This window comes from Lepisma saccharinum, chromosome 1 (genome assembly GCF_977018435.1).
Source record: "Lepisma saccharinum chromosome 1, izLepSacc3.1, whole genome shotgun sequence".
Lineage (NCBI taxonomy): Eukaryota > Metazoa > Arthropoda > Insecta > Zygentoma > Lepismatidae > Lepisma > Lepisma saccharinum.
In genome coordinates, this window is record NC_139229.1 from 128,298,609 (window position 1) to 128,319,328 (window position 20,720).

At 36.2% G+C, this 20,720-nt stretch overlaps 1 protein-coding gene across 4 annotated transcripts in view; it reads right to left on the reverse strand.

Moving 5' to 3' along the window:
- Window positions 1–20,720, reverse strand: part of LOC146001154 (glycerophosphocholine phosphodiesterase GPCPD1) — a 65,831-nt gene that overhangs the window by 37,726 nt on the left and 7,385 nt on the right. The window contains exons 1-6 of one of the 4 annotated variants that reach the window (XM_083138453.1): window positions 17,603–17,629; window positions 15,377–15,636; window positions 7,665–7,828; window positions 6,567–6,733; window positions 4,954–5,094; window positions 2,248–2,358 (exon numbers count right to left, since the gene is read on the reverse strand). In XM_083138453.1, coding sequence (XP_082994579.1) covers window positions 2,248–2,358; window positions 4,954–5,094; window positions 6,567–6,733; window positions 7,665–7,828; window positions 15,377–15,636; window positions 17,603–17,614 — 855 coding nt within the window. In that variant the 5' untranslated portion in view covers window positions 17,615–17,629. Of the gene's footprint in view, window positions 1–2,247; window positions 2,359–4,953; window positions 5,095–6,566; window positions 6,734–7,664; window positions 7,829–15,376; window positions 15,637–16,787; window positions 16,920–17,199; window positions 17,317–17,602; window positions 17,630–20,720 lie in introns of those variants that run through there. The other 3 variants (XM_083138460.1, XM_083138466.1, XM_083138445.1) reach the window with 3 other exon arrangements.

Here is a 20,720-nt window from a genome sequence, read left to right on the forward strand (position 1 = left end):
TTTGCAGATGGTTAGTATTAGCACTTTCTGTTGGAATATTATGGGAACTTGACTGAAAAGCACTTGCTTTCACATGTATTAACACAATGAGGACCAAAATGAGCAAACTTGCCTGCCATGATGAGGTTCAAACAATATATTTACCTTCTATTACCTGCTAAGTGGTCAACCATTTGATAAAATTTGGTACAGTGTTCAATATTTTACTATTACGTAAATTCTATATTTTGTATTGAAAAACTCAATTAAGTGCACATGAGTATTTACTTATTATATTAAAGAAAATGGTTACTATGAAATAGGACAATTTGTAATTTACTGAAAAGTATGCACTGGACATGTGCAGGACTTACAGATAATACAGCTATTGCGAAGATATTACAGTACTAACGATTTATGACAGAAGCGTTTGATAATAATCTATGCTAAGAAAACAATAATTCTTCTACTAGATGCATGTAATTGTATAGAATTCAACCTTTGTGTGTGGATTGAATTGCTGTATAATAATAGTTTTATAGCAAATTAAGTCTACATTCTATAATCAATATCTGAACAATGAAAAGTCATGGCATGCCAAAGTGAGGTTAAAAAAAGTGCTCCCCTGGGCTATGCACCATGCCATGAAGGCATATAGGGGGTGTGGGCTTAGGGCACCACACTTTCTTCATCACGGCCGAAGATGGTAGTGATGTAATCAGCAACCCCCTTTACTGCCTTTACCCCCCAGAGTTTGCTCTAGGTACCCACTTTATATGCCAAGGTGAGTACCTTTTATTGTATTACGTCATGTGGCATAAGCCTTAAATGAAAATTCCTCTGAATGCTTTTGAAAGAATCGTAAAAATATATATTTCTTTCAAAATATATCAGTGTATATTTCTTTCAAAATATATCAGTGTATATTTCTTTCAAAATATATCAGTGTGCTCTTCAAAACTACGAGATACTTTTCAAAAAGTCATTGCAAATAAAAGTGCAAGGTACCAACGAACCCTTACAAGGTTCCAAATTATATTTGAAGGGCTCGGGTGTAAAACATGGTGGCATTTTGGTCATTTTTGAGTTGCAAAGTAAAATGTGCCCTTCTTCAACTTCCGAGTGAGATTGCCATGTCATACAATTTGCATTGGACTCAGTGAAGCCTTGTGAAATTGATAAATGCAACATGAAAACAAATTCATCTACAGTATAGCGTCTAATGACCTTTTTTCCTAATGAACTCAGAAATGACCAAAATGTCTCTTACCATGTTTTACAACCGAGCCCTTCATTTGTAAAACAAATTAACTGACTTTTCCAGGTTTTCCATGCAATTTTAAAATAAATTTTCAGTCCATTCTCTATGGTTTAACACCTAAGTTTCTATGTATTAAACTGCACTTCCTATTCAATAGAATAAAGTGCGGACAAAAATAAATGAACAAAACTACACTTTTTTGGTTTAGTATAACTTCCTGTGTTAGTTCATAGTTTAATCACCAGATGACAGTAAAAACTTACATCAGACAATAGGTACTGATGTATAATGGCAGACAAAGGACCAAACAGTTGCAAGTGCTAGATAATTTCACGTAATTTCTTCAAATATCAGAAAATAATTGTGCAAGGAATTTGGTCTGGAAGGAATAAAAACTTTTGTAAAAAAAATATATACCAACAAGATGCTGATTCAAGAAAAAGGTGGGATTGATTTTCTTTCCAAATCCTTGCAAATACAAAAAATAAAGCTGGCTTTTCCAGTTTTTTAGGGGGGATATAATTACAAAATTCTGTGATTTTTAATATTTTTTCTCTGCAAGGTAATTTCCCAGAGTTTTCCAGGATTTCCATCCAGGTCAGGGGAAACCATATTTTAACAATAGTGGAGTAAGGGAGTAAAAGAGTAAAGGAGTAAAGGAAAAATAGGCAAGTACATTACTGGATAAGAAAATCATGACAAAATTATTAGTGTTATCTGAACTAGGTGCAAAATGAAGAAAAAAAACATATGCTACAGAAGTGCCTTCTTTCACTTAAACGTTTACTGTTTCCCTCATTATTTTGGCCTCAATAAAAACAATTACAATAAGTTGTACTTACAGAACAAATCATTTAATGATCCACCATGCATATGTCACATCATGTAATTTAATCTAAGGAAAATGCAATGACAGGTGCCTTAATTAGCTACAAAATAGCCTAGAAAAAATTAACTAAAACAAGAATAATTCCAAAGTTAAAAAATATGTTCAACTAAGGGCTTACCACTGAATCTACAGACAACACTTGAATTTGGAATATCATAAAATCCCCTTCATTGTATGGTTGCCCAAACTGTTCCTGGGACTTAAAAGTGCATTCATCTTCTGTCATCACCTAGAGAAAATATATTCATTACTCATATATTTATATATATATATATATATTTAAATATACCTTATATTACTTTAATTTTAGTGCTAAGCTGATACTGGTATCAGAAAGTATCAATTGAAATTTAATCACTGATGCCGATAATTTTCCAGAGTTTGGGTGTCTCACAGAGTCTTCAAAATTGCCAAATGACACTTTTGAGTATTATCCAAATGCATAATGGAAATATATCTTAACATTTGAACATATTCTGAACTACCATGAATTGTTACAATTTCCAAGTTCAGTGGTGCCACACATAATGAGTGCATTCTGTTCCAGGACTTTTTTCGTTATGCTGGATGCTGTTTCTCATCCTGAGCCTGGTCCAAAATCGTGAAACATATAAATAAATGAGTAAATAAAAATGCAAGGAATATCAAAAATACTCCCAATGTTGAAAATGCTAGGAATTTACTAATTTATGAGTTATAGAAAATACAATGTGCAAGAATAGTTATAGATAATACGCACACTACAGTATGTACAGTCTCTCTCTGTCACTGTAATTTCGGCTTTCAACACTTTACTCAGACTAGCTTTTAGTGCATCTATAACAATAGTTTTTTTAGGTCACTGTTTGTGTTACAGTACCCCACATGCCTGCCTGTGTAAGATAATGAAGTGGGCCTGTTGAGAGGTTAATAATGTGCGATGATACTCGCATGTGGTTTGTGCAGGATATTTTCTGGCCTGTGCGTGCGTTCGTTATGCAAGATATTTGTTGTGCTAAGTTTGTTATGCAAGGCACTACTGTATCGATATTGGTGGTAACTGTAAGAGAAACAGCAATGGTATTGGTTTTGGCTGAGCCCTAATGTTACCTATTTGTATCGTAGTAACTTTATGTTAATCTTCTACCTCTCAATCAAGTGATGCATCCCCCTTGAAATCATGGGGTCCTAGATTCAATTCCTGATGAAGGCACGTTATAGAGTGGTCTGCATCTCACTTTAAACTGCTGGTTCATACATGATTAGACTGTATAAGTATAAAGTGTACTTTACGCAAACAAATCTACTTGTCTAAGTTAAATGTGATGAAGATGAAAGTGTCTTACCCAGGATTAGAACCTAGGACCCCTAATGAATAACATGCTACACTGTACAGAAGTCGGTAGATTCAAATTTAAAATGATACTGGCTGATACCTACATGTAGACAATGCACTTCATGGCATGCAGCCATTTAACAAGCACTATATTTTCCTTCTTTGCCAAGTTCATTAATATGTAACATGATTTGGAAATTTTTATTTCTTTGGAATTTAAAACATTCAGTAATCTCAATTGCAGTGTTCCTCTTTTAAAGGCAAAACCCACTGCAGTCACCTGGTAACATACAGTAATTAAAACAGTTAATTAATGATTCATGTTCTTCAAGGGACATTTGCTATTTTATACCAGATCAATGAACTATCAGTTACCAGTATTAATAAATCTTATATCAGTAATTTGGCAGTAAAAATTCATATTGGTCCATCCCCAGCTGGAATTTTCTATTGGTTCCAATTGAATTGGTTTCAATTGGAATGAATCTGATTCTATTGGATGCCTAATACAGCTATCAGAATGTATTGGTTTCAATCGGAATCTGAACTGAAACCAATTGGAAAATCAAGACAATTTTGGTGAATTGTATCCAATTGTAAGTTTGTATATAGAATCAATATGTTATAAATTCATTTATTGACTGTAATTTAGAAGTTGTTTGGAAACACAATACACTTGATCTGAATTTCTTTTTAATTCTAATGCATACTACTGAAGTCAGGTTTAATCTAATAAATACCTAAGAAGAACTATTTCTTAAGAACAAACTCAACCTTAAAGTAGTTAGTAGTTGGAATAAATGTTCACATAGTTCTTGTTTATTTTTCAATGTGGAATTTCCATGGTTAATCTTATGTGTATGTACTGCAATTGGAAAATTGAGCAATCTTTTGATGAACTAAGTTGATCTCGATAGTGTTTTGTTTGTTCATGACCTTTATAAGTGTTGTGGGTCAGATTCTTTGTTTATTTTTTGCTGTTTTTGCATGTATAAAGGAAGAACAACCTGTCATACTACCTGTTTTTCTATAAGTGTGTTAAACACAATGAAGCTACAGAGTTAAAAACGTTCATATATTTGAAAAATTGTTGTATGTGAAAGTTTTTTGAAGTTACAAATTCCACATGCTTTACCAGAGATTTATTTTAGTTGTTTTATATCATTTCTCCATTGCATTTACAGTTGTATAGATAAGAATTTTTCATAAGCAATATATTGAAAACAATAAAATAATTCCCAATAGAAACCAATCCATTACAATTGACCAATCGGTTCCGATTGACCAATCAGTTCCGGTAGTGTGTCTAAAAACTCATATTCGCTATCGGAACCAATTGGAAAATTTTCCAGTTGGGTCCCTATTTTAAATACATGAATAATAAGTGTGTGTGTTCCATATCCAACAAATTACCCATTCAACTCAAGACAAGCCTAGTCACACTACACAAAGCAAAATTCTAACTACAGGATTGACATTGTCCACATAAATTCAAATCACACAACTTACCCCAACTTCAGTAATGGGCCAATATGCCTCTGGTTTATTCTCATGAAAATCCATGCTCTCATCTAGGGAATCTTGGATGGGCATCAAACTGTCAGCTGACACATCTCCCTGGAGATAAACTGGCGTCACTTTTACATACACCTGAAATAAATTTTTATAATGGAAGACTATAATTGCTTGAAATAAATTGCACTGTATATTCTCAAAACATATAAATAAAATTTTCTTTCTTAAATTCATAGCACAAACAGTTGAATTCTCTTCCTATACAAATATACAATAATTCTCTGTCTTTTGTCAATGAACAGGCTTCTGTAAATGGTCATGAGAAAAGTATTAAATTCCAACCAACACCACTGACATTAAACAACGCACGCTTTTAGAAGCGATATCGGGCGGGGCCACGCAGAGGGGTGTGCGTGGCGATCAGCCAATGGCAGGAGTGCAACGTTGTACAGTTTGCGGCGCGGAAGTTAAAAGCCGTGTTCTGTATTTTTCTTGCACGCAAGAAGTTTTCATAAAACTCGCCACTTTAAGGCTCATCATAAGATGGGGAAATACATTTTGAACCTGACTGTCCAAGTCCCATGAATCTCCGTCGCATACAGCCGGAGTTATTGTTCCTTGAAGAAAGAAGGGAAACATCACCTTTCATTTCCTTCCGCTTGTTTTTTTTGTTGCCAGCGTGTTGACGCAGCTGAGTTGTTGTGTCTAGGGAAAACTGTGGGTATTAAATTCATCTCATATAAACAATGACCCTTCATTGTTCTGGGCGTTCTTGAACATTGAAAGTCTGGGTCAGTTTGAGTTCAGCGTTTTCGTAGCATAGCTGATGTAAAATTATTCGCTTATCGTTCACTCGTGCGTCACGAAGAAAAGTTTGTGAAAAGATTAAATACAGTCCTTTCGTGCAATAGTGTGTGTTCCGTGTGTTCTTTTTATTTTAAATAATGTCACTCTCGAAACCTAGCACCAGTAGTACAGGCACCAAGGGTGCAAAATCTAATCATTAACCTCCAGGAGAGTGACTCGGAAATGAGTGAAATCAGTGACACGGAGACCGAGGAAGACGACGAGAGTGGTAATGATGACCTGGCAGTTCCTCTACAATAAATACCTTCAAGCTTCTTTCAGGTATGGGTTTCTCGTATATGCTACAGTGATATGATATTATAATCCTGTGTAGAAATATTCACTATATTATTTCACTGTACTCATATATACTGTGCATGCATTATCAAAATAATGGACACATCGCGAATTTTCTGTCCTTCCCTTCTGCTAGCAGTTAGTTTGGCAACAGCGCAGTAGCACTGGCTGAGTATTGGCCGAACTCATGTTCCTTCTAAAAGCGTGTGCCGTATAGTTGCTAGAGATACATTGGCAATGCTATCAGATTGGTGTTAATCATGAAAAGATGAACTGATGAAGACACACACACACAAAGAAGCATGCATTCCCAAGCCAGGACTCGACCCCAGAACCTTTAGTGGCAAGATCATGAATCTACCAGTGGTTGCAGGAATTTTCTTCTTTAACTATGGCTCAAGGATTAGTAAATGAAGACTGTAATGACAGTTCACAAAAATATACATTTAAGTTTAAAATCATACCTTTCTTCCATGTAGCCTTCTTTTCCACCAGCATATGGGGTTGTTGAACAGCTTTAACTGGACAACTGTCTCTGCAGTAAGCCATCCCTTCTCTACCTTGGTCACGTAGTTGTAATAGCCAAATACATCAGGTACAATGTTTGTGCCATTATCCATATTTGAAGTTTCTAAAAGAAACAAATGAAGTGAAGTAATAAATGTATGTGTGTCAGTATATATATATATATATATATTAGTGCAACACCTATTCTACTTTGAAGCAATATAAATTTTGATATTCTTAATAATTCTTGCAGATACCAATACTTCAACATTGTAGAAATAGATAGAATATATTCATATTGTGTTACAACAATTCCATATCAATGTACTCGAGTTTTTGCTTTAATAGATTAAATTGTTAGTCAATTGGAACTCTCATTTTTAATCAGTATTTCCATACAATTTGGAGCCGAGTTAATGAAAATTGACACCATTCAAAAGTGTTGGTTGTCATTATGCACAACAAAGTAAAATAAGTTTATGACACAAGTTCATATAACTTTGAAACAACAATGAAAGTGTCCAGAGAAGGCTAAATAATGTCAATCTTAAAGCACAATTAAGTTTAATTATTTCATTCTAAGCAGTGACCCATCATGTCCAGTTTTATAACAAACTTTGAAAATTCCTCAAAGTAGTACTGTTTTTTAAATTTTCACCAAACAACAAATGTTATTTTGCCTGGCATAACATTTCTGCAAGGTCCTTGAATTTTTTAAATAGTTTTAAGTATTTCAAGTATTTACAGGTTTAATAACAATTAATATATAATATACAACTATATGGAATCTTGATTTTAAGTTCCGAATTTTACATTTTCCTGTATTATACATTCAATCTTCATGGTCCCAATACAGCAATATGCTACAAGATTTTCCCTCATTTTAATTTTTGCACCTCAGTCCCGTGAAAAACATAAAATCAGTTCCACTGTACAGATATTCATTTTACATAAAATACAATTTTCCAATTAAGCTACATATGTTGAAATAACCCGATCCCATAATTCTAACTAAAAAATCACAGGAAATGTGAACAGAGAAAAATGGTACATACCCCTCTTGGATATTATCCTTGGATTGAAGTGAGTTTCCCAGCGCCTGACAATGATTTGTCTTTCTAGATATTTCTCCCCATCAGGCTCCACAATGACACAAACAAAATACCGGAATTCCACATCAACGGCAGCAGGAATACTAACTGAACCACTCCACACATCACTGAAAGAATGAGGTACAAAAAAAAATAAGAAGCCGCATGCACAACTTAAACTGTAATAGTTACTATTACAAATTAAAAATAGCATCTTCAAAATTAGGTTTAAAAAAATCGAAAGGAATGTGGAAAAGTAAAGTTAATCATCCTTTCAATATGGGTCACAGTGCAACAGTGAAAAAACTTTTTTCAAAAATGTATGTGTACTTTATGTTTCGACCTCCCGAGTTCAAATATGATACTCAAAACATCGTATCACCCACAGTTTTTGCACAAATCACATAAATTTGCATATCATATAGTACATATGTATTGCACAAGCATCATGCAGAAGCAGAATACAAGTACACATTGCCAGCACCAATTACCTCATTCATTCCGTGTTTTCTTGCTTGTCATGGTGTGACTCCTGCCTTTCCTCTTATGGGACATTTAAAACACCATTAAGCCTTGTTTCCATGATCTTAAAAACTCAATATGCTGACCAAGGCAGAAATTTATTTTATTATAAAACGTAAACTAAACGTAACGTTTCAACCTTCTAGCAAGGTCTTCTTCAGACTCTGTACCAAGTACAAATGTAACAAGGTACACAACAGGACGATATATATACACAAAAATACTCCCCTCCAGACTATTAGAAAGTAGTTCTGGAATAATCTAGCTGGTGGCTTTCCCTTGTCAACTGTACTTTCACCTGAAAGAGAATGTGGTTGGACTCTTTATCTCACGCTCTATTTCCTTCATTCTTCATCCTTCTTCTCTCCTCTTTCTCTCTTGTCCTTTCCACTCTTTCTAACATCTTCTTCCATTCTTTGTTTAACTTTAGTCCCCCATTCCATTCTTCGCTATTCTTAAGATGCTTCTCCCTCCCTTCCTGTAAGTTTTAATGCCCGCTTTTTTTAAGCACTTTGCATATCTTTTCTGCAAACAAGAAAAAGGAAAACAGAGAAGAGGACGGGATTATCTACAATGTGAAATGTAAAGAATGTCAGAGTGTGTACATAGGAGAAACGAAAAAGAGGCTGAAACAGGTTGAAACAACATAGGGATGATGTACGACTTAAGAGAGAGAGAGAAATGCGATATTTAAACACGAGAGAAACAGGACATGAAATAGAGTGGAATGAGGCTAAGCAGATAGGAAGGGAGAAGAGAATACTAGTGAGAAAATGGAAGGAGTCCAAGGGAATAGAGAAGAAAGGTGAAGAAGACACAATGAACTGGAATGGGGGACTAAAGTTAAACAAAGAATGGAAGAAGATGTTAGAAAGAGTGGAAAGGACAAGAGAGAAAGAGGAGAGAAGAAGGATGAAGAATGAAGGAAATAGAGCGTGAGATAAAGAGTCCAGCCACATTCTCTTTCAGGTGAAAGTACAGTTGACAAGGGAAAGCCACCAGCTAGATTGTTCCAGAACTACTTTCTAATAGTCTGGAGGGGAGTATTTTTGTGTATATATATCATCCTGTTGTGTACCTTGTTACATTTGTACTTGGCACAGAGGCTGAAGAAGACCTTGCTAAAAGGTTGAAAGATTACGCTAAGTTCATATTGTATAATAAAATGAATTTCTGCCTTGGTCAGCATATTGAGTTTTTAAGATTATGGGACATGTCGGGGTGCTCACATTGAAGCATCATCCGAACGTCCCACTGCCCCTGATATCGTCGTTCCATTTCCTTGATATCCTGGTGGAATCGCTCCCCCTGTTCCTCACTTACAGCACCCAAGTTTGGAGGGAAAAAGTCCAGGTGAGAATTTAAGAAGTGTAACTTCAAACTCATTGAGCATCCCATCATTTTGAATTTCGTCAGCATGTTCTCAACTATGTCAATATACAGGGTGGCTCAATAAGTCACTTAACACCCTCAGTACAAGGCCACTGCAGCGCGCAAAATGGAAATGGTGATGACCAATCGTTATCAGGCCAAGGGGGAACCACATTGACGCCACCCACACGGTCGGTGGCCATCTTGATGTCCGCCATCTTGAATTCAACTTCAGAATTTTAAATGGGAAGGGGGTCGTGCGACATATCAAAATGGGCTAGAATTTCACGAGAAATGCAATGGTGAAGATTTTTTCGACGTATCTAACCAGTAAAAAGTTATGACTGAATTCTTGTACCAATTTGCTCCTTTTCGAGGTGTTAGAAAAATGCCTTAAAATTTGTTTAGCGCTTCGGTAATGCATCGAGATCAAAGTGACGTCTATGGAGAGACGTTCGCATGCCATTGCACATTATTTTAATCGGATACATCCATGAAGAGCTGTGCATTATGAATGGTTGTCGCGAACAATTTACAGTGTGACGCTTCCATTGAATTAAAAGTCCTTCACAGTGACAAGGCTAATGTTTATGTTCATAAGGAAGTTTATAAACAGAATATTCGATGATTTTTATCTGATAACCCATTTTTGACAGATCAAAGCTGAATGGTTAGTGTTGGTAAGTTAATGGTGTGGCATGCTGTGTGGAACACGATTGGTTAGTCAATTTTCCATCAACGGAACCTTAAATGCTTAGAGCTACTTGGATTTGTTAAATAAACAGTTTTTTTCATCCTTGCTTATGGAAGAAGGTACTTTTTACAGAGTTTTTTCAATAGGGAAGAACACCAGAACACTTATGGGAACGTTATGAACCAGTTTTTGTCCAAAGTTAGTTATCAGATGACAAGGGTCACATATTCTGTTTATAAACTTCCTTATGAACATAAACATTAGCCTTGTCACTGTGAAGGACTTTTAATTCAATGGAAGCGTCACACTGTAAATTGTTTGCGACAACCATTCATAATGCACAGCTCTTCATGGATGTATCTGATTAAAATAATGTGCAATGGCATGCGAACGTCTCTCCATAGACATCACTTTGATCTCCATGCATTACCGAAGCGCTAAACAAATTTTAAGGCATTTTTCTAACACCTCGAAAAGGAGCAAATTGGTACAAGAATTCAGTCATAACTTTTTACTGGTTAAAGATACGTCGAAAAAATCTTCACCATTGCATTTCTCGTGAAATTCTAGCCCATTTTGATATGTCGCACGACCCCCTTCCCATTTAAAATTCTGAAGTTGAATTCAAGATGGCGGACATCAAGATGGCCACCGACCGTGTGGGTGGCGTCAATGTGGTTCCCCCTTGGCCTGATAACGATTGGTCATCGCCAATTTCAAATTCCATGCCGCAGTGGCCTTGTACTGAGGGTGTTAAGTGACTTATTGAGCCACCCTGTAGTTCGGGCTAAGACTGTTTCCCAGAAAGTTGTGAACCACACACTTAAAGGCAGTCCAGGCCTCTCGCTGTACGTCAGTCATTGATTGGAGGAAATCGTCATCTAACATTAGTTTCCGAATATCTGGACAAATGAAAACACCCTCTTTCTACTTAGCATCTGATAGGTTGGGGAACTTATTGCATAGTTACTTGAAACAGTTGCCACACTTTGGTAATGCCTTGACAAACTGCTTCATAATGCCCAGTTTTATGTGCAGAGGTGGCAAGAGTATTTTCTCTCTTTCCACTAGAGGCTCGCACTTGATATTTTTGTCCCCTGGAACCAATTCAAACCTTCAGGGCCAATGTTTGTCACGGGCTCGACTATCCCATTCACAGATGAAACAGGGAACTTAGTATATCCGGATTGTTGGCCTAGAAGCATACCCAACACTTTCAAATCGCCACACACCATCCAATTGTGATCTTTATAATGAATGGTAGTAAGAAGCATCTTAATTATGTCATATGTATCCTTGAGGTGCACAGAATAGCCGACAGGTATTGAGGCATACGTGTTACCATTGTGCAGCAGAACTGCCTTAAGGCTTCTTTTAGATGAGTCAATGAAAAGTCTCCAGTCACCTGCCGCGTACAGAATGTTGAACTTCTGCATCAAACCTTGTACATCACGGTAGTACACTAACACATCCTCTTCAGCAAAATATTGTGTGAATATAAAGTCCCTTTTTCTATAAAATGTAACGGATGTACCAGCTGCTAACAATTTTCTTTCCTGCAGTCTTGACCCTAGGAGCTCTGCTTTATCCTTCGTCAGCCCTAGATCACGGACTAAATCATTGAGATCTGACAGTGAAGAGTTGAGGGCCCTCATCAGTGCCTACTTCAAACATTGTATCATCTGTCTCCTGCATGGTATCTGTGTCATCCCTGTCGTCTGTATGTAATGTCTGCCGAAGCTGTGGTATAGGTATGTCCGGGCCATGTGCAACAGGACGAATTGCTCAGCAAATGTTCGGATACACAAAAGCCTTCTTGTTTTTCCTGTTGAAACCAGTTACCTTACAAGAGCAGAAGTAGCAGTCGTCTGTATGATTCTGTTGCTTCCGCCAGACCATAGGGATGCCAAATCGAAATGACTTCTTCTTTCCTGCAGCCCACCGTCTTAAATCTTCTACACAAACAACACACACCACCTGTGGAGCCCATGGTTTATTTACGTCACCTAGTTTCACTCCGAAATAGGCATGGTAGACCTTTTTCACAAAAGCAGATATGTTTCTTCGGTCTTTTTTCACCACAAATATAACAAAAATTGTTAGGAAAGTTTACACAGCCTCGGGTAGACATATTCCACTAGCCCTTCCTGCTACAAACACACACAGTGAACGGACAGGCAATGCCATTTGCATTTTGATAGTTTGCTATGTGTCGCTAGAGGTGCAAGTGTACAACAGTTGAAAGCGATGCAGCGCTTCTGTGCTTCATATGGTGTTTTCCTATATGATATTATTCATGCAAATTTATGCGATTTGTGCAAAAACTGTGGGTGATGCGATGTTTTGAGTATCATATTTGAATTCAGGAGGTCGAAATACATAAAAGTACACATACATTTTTGAAAAACGTTTTTTTGACTTTTCGTTTTGTTGCATTGTGAGACACACGATGTCTGATCAGGAATATTCTGGAGACTGAATTTATTATGGGGGAAAAAAATACCCCAGCCAACTGGTGACACCACTGGAGATAGAGGAGGTGGCATGACCATGGGAGTGGCATAAGCATGATCAATGCAGTGCTCAGCCAGTGAGGACTACTGCACAATTGCAAACATGTTTGTGTCATTTGCTGTATTTTGTAATTGGCAGTGCATGCGTGTGATATTCTGTTTCAATCTTGGCTGATACATGCTCTTGAAGATAACATCATGAGTCTATGACTGTGTATGTATGTATGGCACAGCCACTTTCAGAATTCACATGGACAGTGACTCCTCACAGGTGTCACCCTGTGACTGACATGCAAACAAGATATTTCTTGAATCAATGTTCCGATTCTGCGAAAATCGCCAACTGAAATTCTGACAAGGTAGATAGTCAATAAATAATACTGGTGTTGTCTTTGTCGCCTTCAGTGAATCTGCAACATTATTTTTGTTTATTTCAATGATATTTTGTTAATTTCACGTTTTAGCGTATGGCTGGGATACATTTATCCACCATCTGTACTGCACTCTGGATGGTTTACCATGTGGCAACAATTAACACGTCATTTCTTCAAACACATGATATGTCAGTGCTGTCTTCTTGTTCATTTACATACATACAAAGGTGTGACATAATGAAACAACAAAGCAATATACCCATTGTTACTATTATTAACACATTATGGAATATATTTTATAAATGTGCTATTGATTCTTCAGCCACAGCTTTTGGCTGATATACTTATTTTACTTTTACATGTAATAATGAAAACAAAAGAACATGTTCACAACATGCAGCAATTGGAAAATGTCCAATTTTCAAAATTTCCTGAAAATGATGGTTTTCCAAAATTTTGCATATTCTCAGTTTAGTCTTTCAAAAATGGGGGGACAGGCATTATATATTCTTAAGGATTGGTCTTTTGTCCTAATTCCCTACAAATTTGGGCCATCAGCATCCATGGGGTCCTTGCTGGAAGCCATTTTACAGATTTTTTCCCCGTAAGCTGGTAACACTGCCACAATTAATCAATTAACTACAGATTCCACGTACTGTACCAACTACACAGGTTAGAGGTTTTTTTTTCTCAAATATACTATTTTCATACTGAATACTATAGATAGGTTTACACTTACGTGAAAAATCCACAACAAGCACATTCAACCTTTAAGTAGTCAAATGGAGGGGTCCAACTGACCCTGATGATGGTACAACTTGTGTTTCAGCAAATACTATTTTGACTGCAATGCTGGTTGTCTCAGTTCTTTTGCTTTGACTCTTAGCTAAGTCATTCATGTAATCAAGTTTAATACACCATTATTCACGGACTGGTTAGGAAGAAGTTTTCCAGTGGCTGGGTCACTTCAATCAAGATTCCCAGTAAGAGAACTTTTTTATTTTGTACCATGCCATTGATCCATGGTAATACAAATTGTGTTTCACATTTCCAATTTTTTTTTTATGCATAATACTATATTACTGATAAAACTAACTTGTTTAGACATTGTTATATTGAAAACAACCTTTCACTATATTCTTAGTAAAATTATGACTTGCAAAGATGAGGAGAGAGAAATCCTAAGAATCCAAAAGCTACTTAATTTTGAATTCAACAATTATTATTAGTATGTTAATTTTCTTTTTAACCTTGTAAAACAATAACTAAATATTTTGAATATTATTTCATATTATACAAAAATACTGTACTCCTTACTCTAATCAACTGATTAATATCACATCTGCAAATAAGGCACAGAAATCTCATAAACCATCAAGACTACTAAAATAGTTACATTGTTTTAATTTCTATCTCAGTTCTATGTAATTATATTTTTATTTCATCTGCTGTCTATTTGAAGGAAATCTGATTTCCTTTCACCTTATCTAATCTACACTAGAGATAATAGATAACTGCTGTGTATAATCAATTAAAAAACACAAATCTGTCACTACCAATGTCAGATTTACAAGATAAATCATCACACAGATAGTACTCATGGGTGTCGGCAGGAAGGGAGGGGGTCGAACAGGAAATTGACATCCTTCATTTTAAGTTTCAAAAAACAGAAAACTTTCTATTTTTATTGCTAATAACAGAAATGAAGTTTATTTATTTAGTATTCAAACAGAATAAGAAAATTAAAAACTGAATTAGAATGAAAAATTTAGTGTCAAATACAGGAACCAGGTTATCCTTTCATATTCTACAATAGAATCCAAAAAATAAAATGGTCCCACATTATAGTACTTTTATGTTAGAGGTCACACAACATAAACTTTATGAGTAAAATTTCTTGAATGAAGTTTGTAAAGAAAATAAATAACTACAAAATTCAGTACAGTAACTGCATTGAAATGTGGAAAAATAATGGATTTTCTTAAATGTGCTGGATTTTCATTCATCTAATGGATCCAGTAGCAATGCCCCCCTCCAAATTATGTAATAATAATAAATTTGAAATATTTTTATTAGTTTACAATAGTTATTATTGTAAAATAAAATAATCACGATAATAATAATTATTTTTACTTACCAATTTTTATCAAATGTCTGACCTCCCCTACAAAAATTTCTGGCGATGCCCATGATAGTACTTACCGGTACTCTTCATCCCTGGAACAAATTTCTTGTGAGAGAAAAACTGCATTCTTGCTCTTCCAGTCTCCCAGCTCTGGACAGTTCCCAACAATTCCAACTGTTTCCCCCTGTGTAGTGCTCACTTTCAGTCTGAATTTCCAGTCTCTTCTCTTCTGTGTCACCATGACTGCATCAGGGTGCATATTTTTCAACTGATACCTTATAAAACGTTTACAAACTTTATGTGGTGGAGTTGCCCTTCTTGGCCTCCTTCCATGAACCTGAAATTAAAAATATAAATATTCTAAGTCTGACATGATTCTTGCCAAAATAAAAAAATAATGATGATTTGGAATGTGTTTAGAGCAATGCACATGATTGTGGATGTTAGTTTGAAGTTTCGACAAACTAACTTCTGCCTTTGGAAGGCACAGGTGTATTAATTTGTGAGGTATTATGCTGTGAAACATATGTTGTGTAAGAGACCATGCTCTTGAGCTACCACTGTCTGAAGACTTTTTTCTCATGGAAAATGCTGCATACATGTGCATGAGCTGAACGAAAGTTTAAGTAAAAAAGTAAAGTGCTCCCCTGTGCTTTGCACCATGCCGTGAAGGTGTGTAGGGGGTGTGGAGTTAGGGCCTCACGCTTTCTTGATCACAGCCAAAGGTGGGGGTGATGTGATCAGCACCATGCCCCTGGTCACCTTTACCCCCAGAGTTCCCTTCAGGTTCCCAATATATATGATAATGGTTGGGCACCGAAGTGTGGAAATACTAAAGCAATCAAACCTAACCTACTAATAATGTATAAATAGTACTAACACCGTATGCATGTATGAGCATAATTATAACAGTAAGTGCAAGAAACCTGAGATGCCTAACCTAGTCACATCAGAACTAGGCCTACACAAAATGAAACTGGGCAAAAAAAAAACATATTCTTTGTTACATATTTATTTCTATTCTCTAACATAAGCACTGCGATAAGCTACACATTTAACACACTGAGACCTATTAGGTACATTCACTACCACATCACTACATTAGCATCCTAAGAATGTATAAAACTTATGACGGTTAATAGAGTAAAAACAATTTCAGCTCTAGTTACATATTTGGATACAGCAATCAGTCTCTTCATGCTGCCAAGGGTAAAATTGGGTTCAGCCTGTTTTGTCAAGTGATTAAATTTTTGTGTGCACCCTTAAACAACATACGAAGAAGTTGCTTAAATATAGAGGATAATCGCAAAGACAAGAAAAGTCTTGAAGGCTTGATACGATTCTTGACAGAGTAAATATGTAAAATATATTCTTAGCCTCACACCATTTAACCATTCTGCTACAGCGGCTGGTAAAATTTTGTTGAGAGTGAATTTTCAGAAATAAATTCGGTATCAATGGAACGAAATCTAAACTACTCAAACAGACCTTGCAAGGCAACCCAACAATACGTGTGCTCAATAAAATACCAGTGTGTGCTTTATTCAAAAGTACGAAGGGTTCTTCTGGACCGATGCCCCTTCAGCACACCCGTCTCTCTTTGCGGACTTTGATATTGACATTTTGTTCCTTGACAGATTTATCTCAAGGTGTCAGGTTTCTTATACGGAGCTTGGGGATCGCTCTATCCCACATACAAAACCCTTTATGACAACCGGATTTTATACAATCATTTCTATTTACAGTAATTTCATTTTGACAGTTCGTTTTTAATATCGGACAGCACGTGAAGCAATTCAGCTATGTTTATGTAAACACATCGTTTTTTTTACACCACCATTCCAGTTACGTACACTTACAGAAAAGAGTCTGTAATAACCTTTCTACTGTATGCAGTTACCTATTTGTCTCACACGATAATTTCATAAGTATTAAAATTCGAGACTGCTAAAGCTTCATTCCTAAAAACTTGCAGGAAGAAATCTTATTTTCTTTTGTAGTGAGCGAAGCGAGTAAAAAACCATCGGACTTGTGTATACAGCATAATCGTCTAATTATTTGTAGTGTCTGCTGCCACGTTCTTTTTCTGCTGGAACCTCAAAAAGATGCGCGTGGCAGCAGACTCGGTCTTTGTTTTATCGTGATTTCATCATGCTATATATGCAATTACGTCTGTAACACATACTGTGAAGTTGTAGCGATTACTTTCACAAAAACCTAAATGCTCTCGTAGTTAGGTTAGGTTCTGTTAGCATTAAAATAATATCGCTAAATGCTTTCTAACGAAAAAAGTTCTAAATTACCTGTACATTCATTCCCACTAATTATAAACTTGCATTTCTCTCGTCTTAATCTGTTCTTAAGATTTGTAACATCCTCTTAGCAGACGAATTACGTGGCAGGAGCAAATTTGACGCTTATTCTTATTGCTGACACGTGCGTGGCAGCAGAGGCGGCCTAAATATTTACTTGCAAAGGAAATTTCAATTGGAGTACAAATTAATGATAGAAAATATTTTTATTTTAACTATTCCATCAAATTACATACTTATAACCTTAAATACACGACAATAAGATTGAGTGATGATGATAAATATGGGCGCTATTCACCGAAGTTTTACATTTCTGTGCTTCCTCGGCGCTAGCGGGGACTGCACTTTCGATTTGAAAAGAATAACATTGAATTCAAAGGTGTAAAGGCAGTGTCTTCTGAAAAAGCGACGATACGGAAAAATCAGTGGATTTAGGCAGTAAAGCGAAAAGATTGGACACAAACACGAGGCAGTAGGTTCTGCAGTCGGCACTTCATCAAATCAAATGAAGTTATTTTATGTGTTTCGAAAATTATAGTTGTCTAACGCACATGTGTTGATTAAATTTAAAATTTGGAACTATTTATAATCATATTATAACGCATTTGCCTTTAGGTTGTTGATAAGCGCTCTCCCCATGGGTGTCGGTAGGTCAGTCGACCCCTCCTCAACCCTTCTGGAAATTAACATCCTTCATTTCAAGTTGCAAAGAAGCAGAAAGTTTGTTATTTTTATTGTTAATAGCATATCAAGTTCACTTGGTTCTGTATTCGAACAGAGTAATCAATGTAAAATATGCATTAGATCGAAAAAATACAGGAACCAGGATATTTTTTTTATATATTCTACCATTTAATTCAAACGATAAAGGCCGAGTCTGCTGGCACGCGCGTGTCAGAAGCGTCAAATTTGCTCCTGCCACGTAATTCGTCTGCTAAGAGGATGTTACAAATCTTTAGAACAGATGAAGACGAGAAAAATGCATGTTTATGACTATTGGGAATGAATGTACAGGTAATTTAGAACTTTTTATTAGGAAGTCTTTAGCGATATGATTTTAATGCTAACAGAACCTAACCTAACCACGAGAACATTTAGGTTTATTATTAGAAGAATGCTAAGGGACCTAAACCTGACTCGCGTTGAACAAAATCTTAAAACATTTTTGTGTAAGTAATCGCTAAAACTTCACAGTATGTGTTACAGACGTAATTGCATGCATAGCATGATGAAATCCATGGACGTCCGCAGGATTTTTTCCAGGGAGGGGCAAGGAAGGTATATTTCCCCGGGGGGGCAACATGGCATATTTCCCCCAAGAATAGTGTTCATCCCTCAAAAGACATTGCTTAAATTTGAATTTATCATGTTCGTGCAATAATTAACACACATTATTGTGGCTGAAATTAAATTATGTGTGTGAAATATGTAATTTTTGGTTGACTTTCGTTTTCCAGGGGCAGGCCACGCCCCCCCCCCTTACCCCCCCCTTCCGGACGCCCATATCACGATAAAACAAAGACAGAGTCTGCTGCCACGCGCATGTCTCTTTTGAGGTTACAGCAGAAAAAGAACGTGGCAGCAGACACTACTAAGAATTAAGCCCCTATCACACGGAACTGGATTTCTAGTAGGAACGCTCTAGTTGACGCTGGACTGGCTACCCATTTGCTAGTTTTCGCCTCACACGGTACTTGTTACACCGTACTTGTCGATAGTCTTTCGTTCCCATAATGGCGGCCGCGCGAGATGTAAACAACGTATCACTTCACACTTTTAAAATACGATAACTATTCAACCGAGAGGAATATCGCTTCGTATTAAATGGTTTTAGGTAGAGAAGAGCGGCGCTGATAAAATACATACTTTACAACGTTTACCATACATGTATGGAAGAATATTTTAGCTTTTTCAATTGTAAACATGCCTTTCGTCCTGTATGCACTCGGAAACCACAGACAAAAAAGGCTACTTTGAAAACTCACAGATTATCTTCACATGGCCAAACTTTGCTCTGATTGGCTGTTCCACAGAATCTAGTCGAAGAAGTTAGTAGCAATTAGAACATGTCCTATTCCTCAAAACCAGTCAAGCAGTTAGCCAGGCGGCCATAATTTCTACCTAGAAAGTCAGTTCATCGCCAACTAGGGCATTCCAACTAGAAATCCAGTTCCGTGTGATAGGGGCTTTAAATGGTTCCACAGTTTTCAGAATTCGAACAATTATAATTTTAGATGAGGTCACACAATATAAACTTTGTATCTTTCTAACTTCTAAAGTCCTTTCTTGAACGACATGTGCAAAAGTTAATAACAAAATACAATAACTGTGCATTTCAGTATAGTAACTATGAAATGCAAAAGTATTAATGGAAAATAGTTGTGCTGGATCGGCTTGTGCATCGAATAGCATGATAATAATAAACAACAACAATAAGAAGAAAATTCGAATAAAATTTATTTAATTAGGTATATATTATTAGTGCATAACAATGATTTTAATCGTAGTAATTATTATTATTTCTTTTACTGTTGTGATCGAAGTATTTCAATGTTTATAATTAATGTAAGCTTCATTTCAACCTGGAGAAGTCTTTTCAAAAATGAAACTGATGATAGAAGATCAACATTGCCTTGGAAAATATTAGTTTTCCCTTATATCTGCATCCAAAGGATCCGGGAAATTGCCAATCTTTTCTAGGTACCTTTCTTTCTCTATATTACTCAAAAATTTCAAGTGATCCATTTTGTTTCTGACCGTTTATAAGAAAATAAGCTCGGTGACGATCTGTATTCCACTTGTTTACATTGGAAAATTCGCCAAACCGGAAGTTCTTTCCCCGCCATCAATAATCGAATTGTCTGATCGATCATTTTTTGTTTACTCAAGAATAACCCCCATTATAATGGTGTAATCGCGACGTGGTGAAGCTATGCTCAGAGACGCAACCACGAATTCTTGTCTGGGATGGGCAAGTACAGTGGGATCCATGAGTATTACCCTGCAAATTGTCCATCACCATGTTCGTGCACCTTATTTGACCCAATAAGAGCTTCCAAGAATTAAAATAAAACTCAAAACAAGCTGTTGACTACTTCTGCACCAGCAT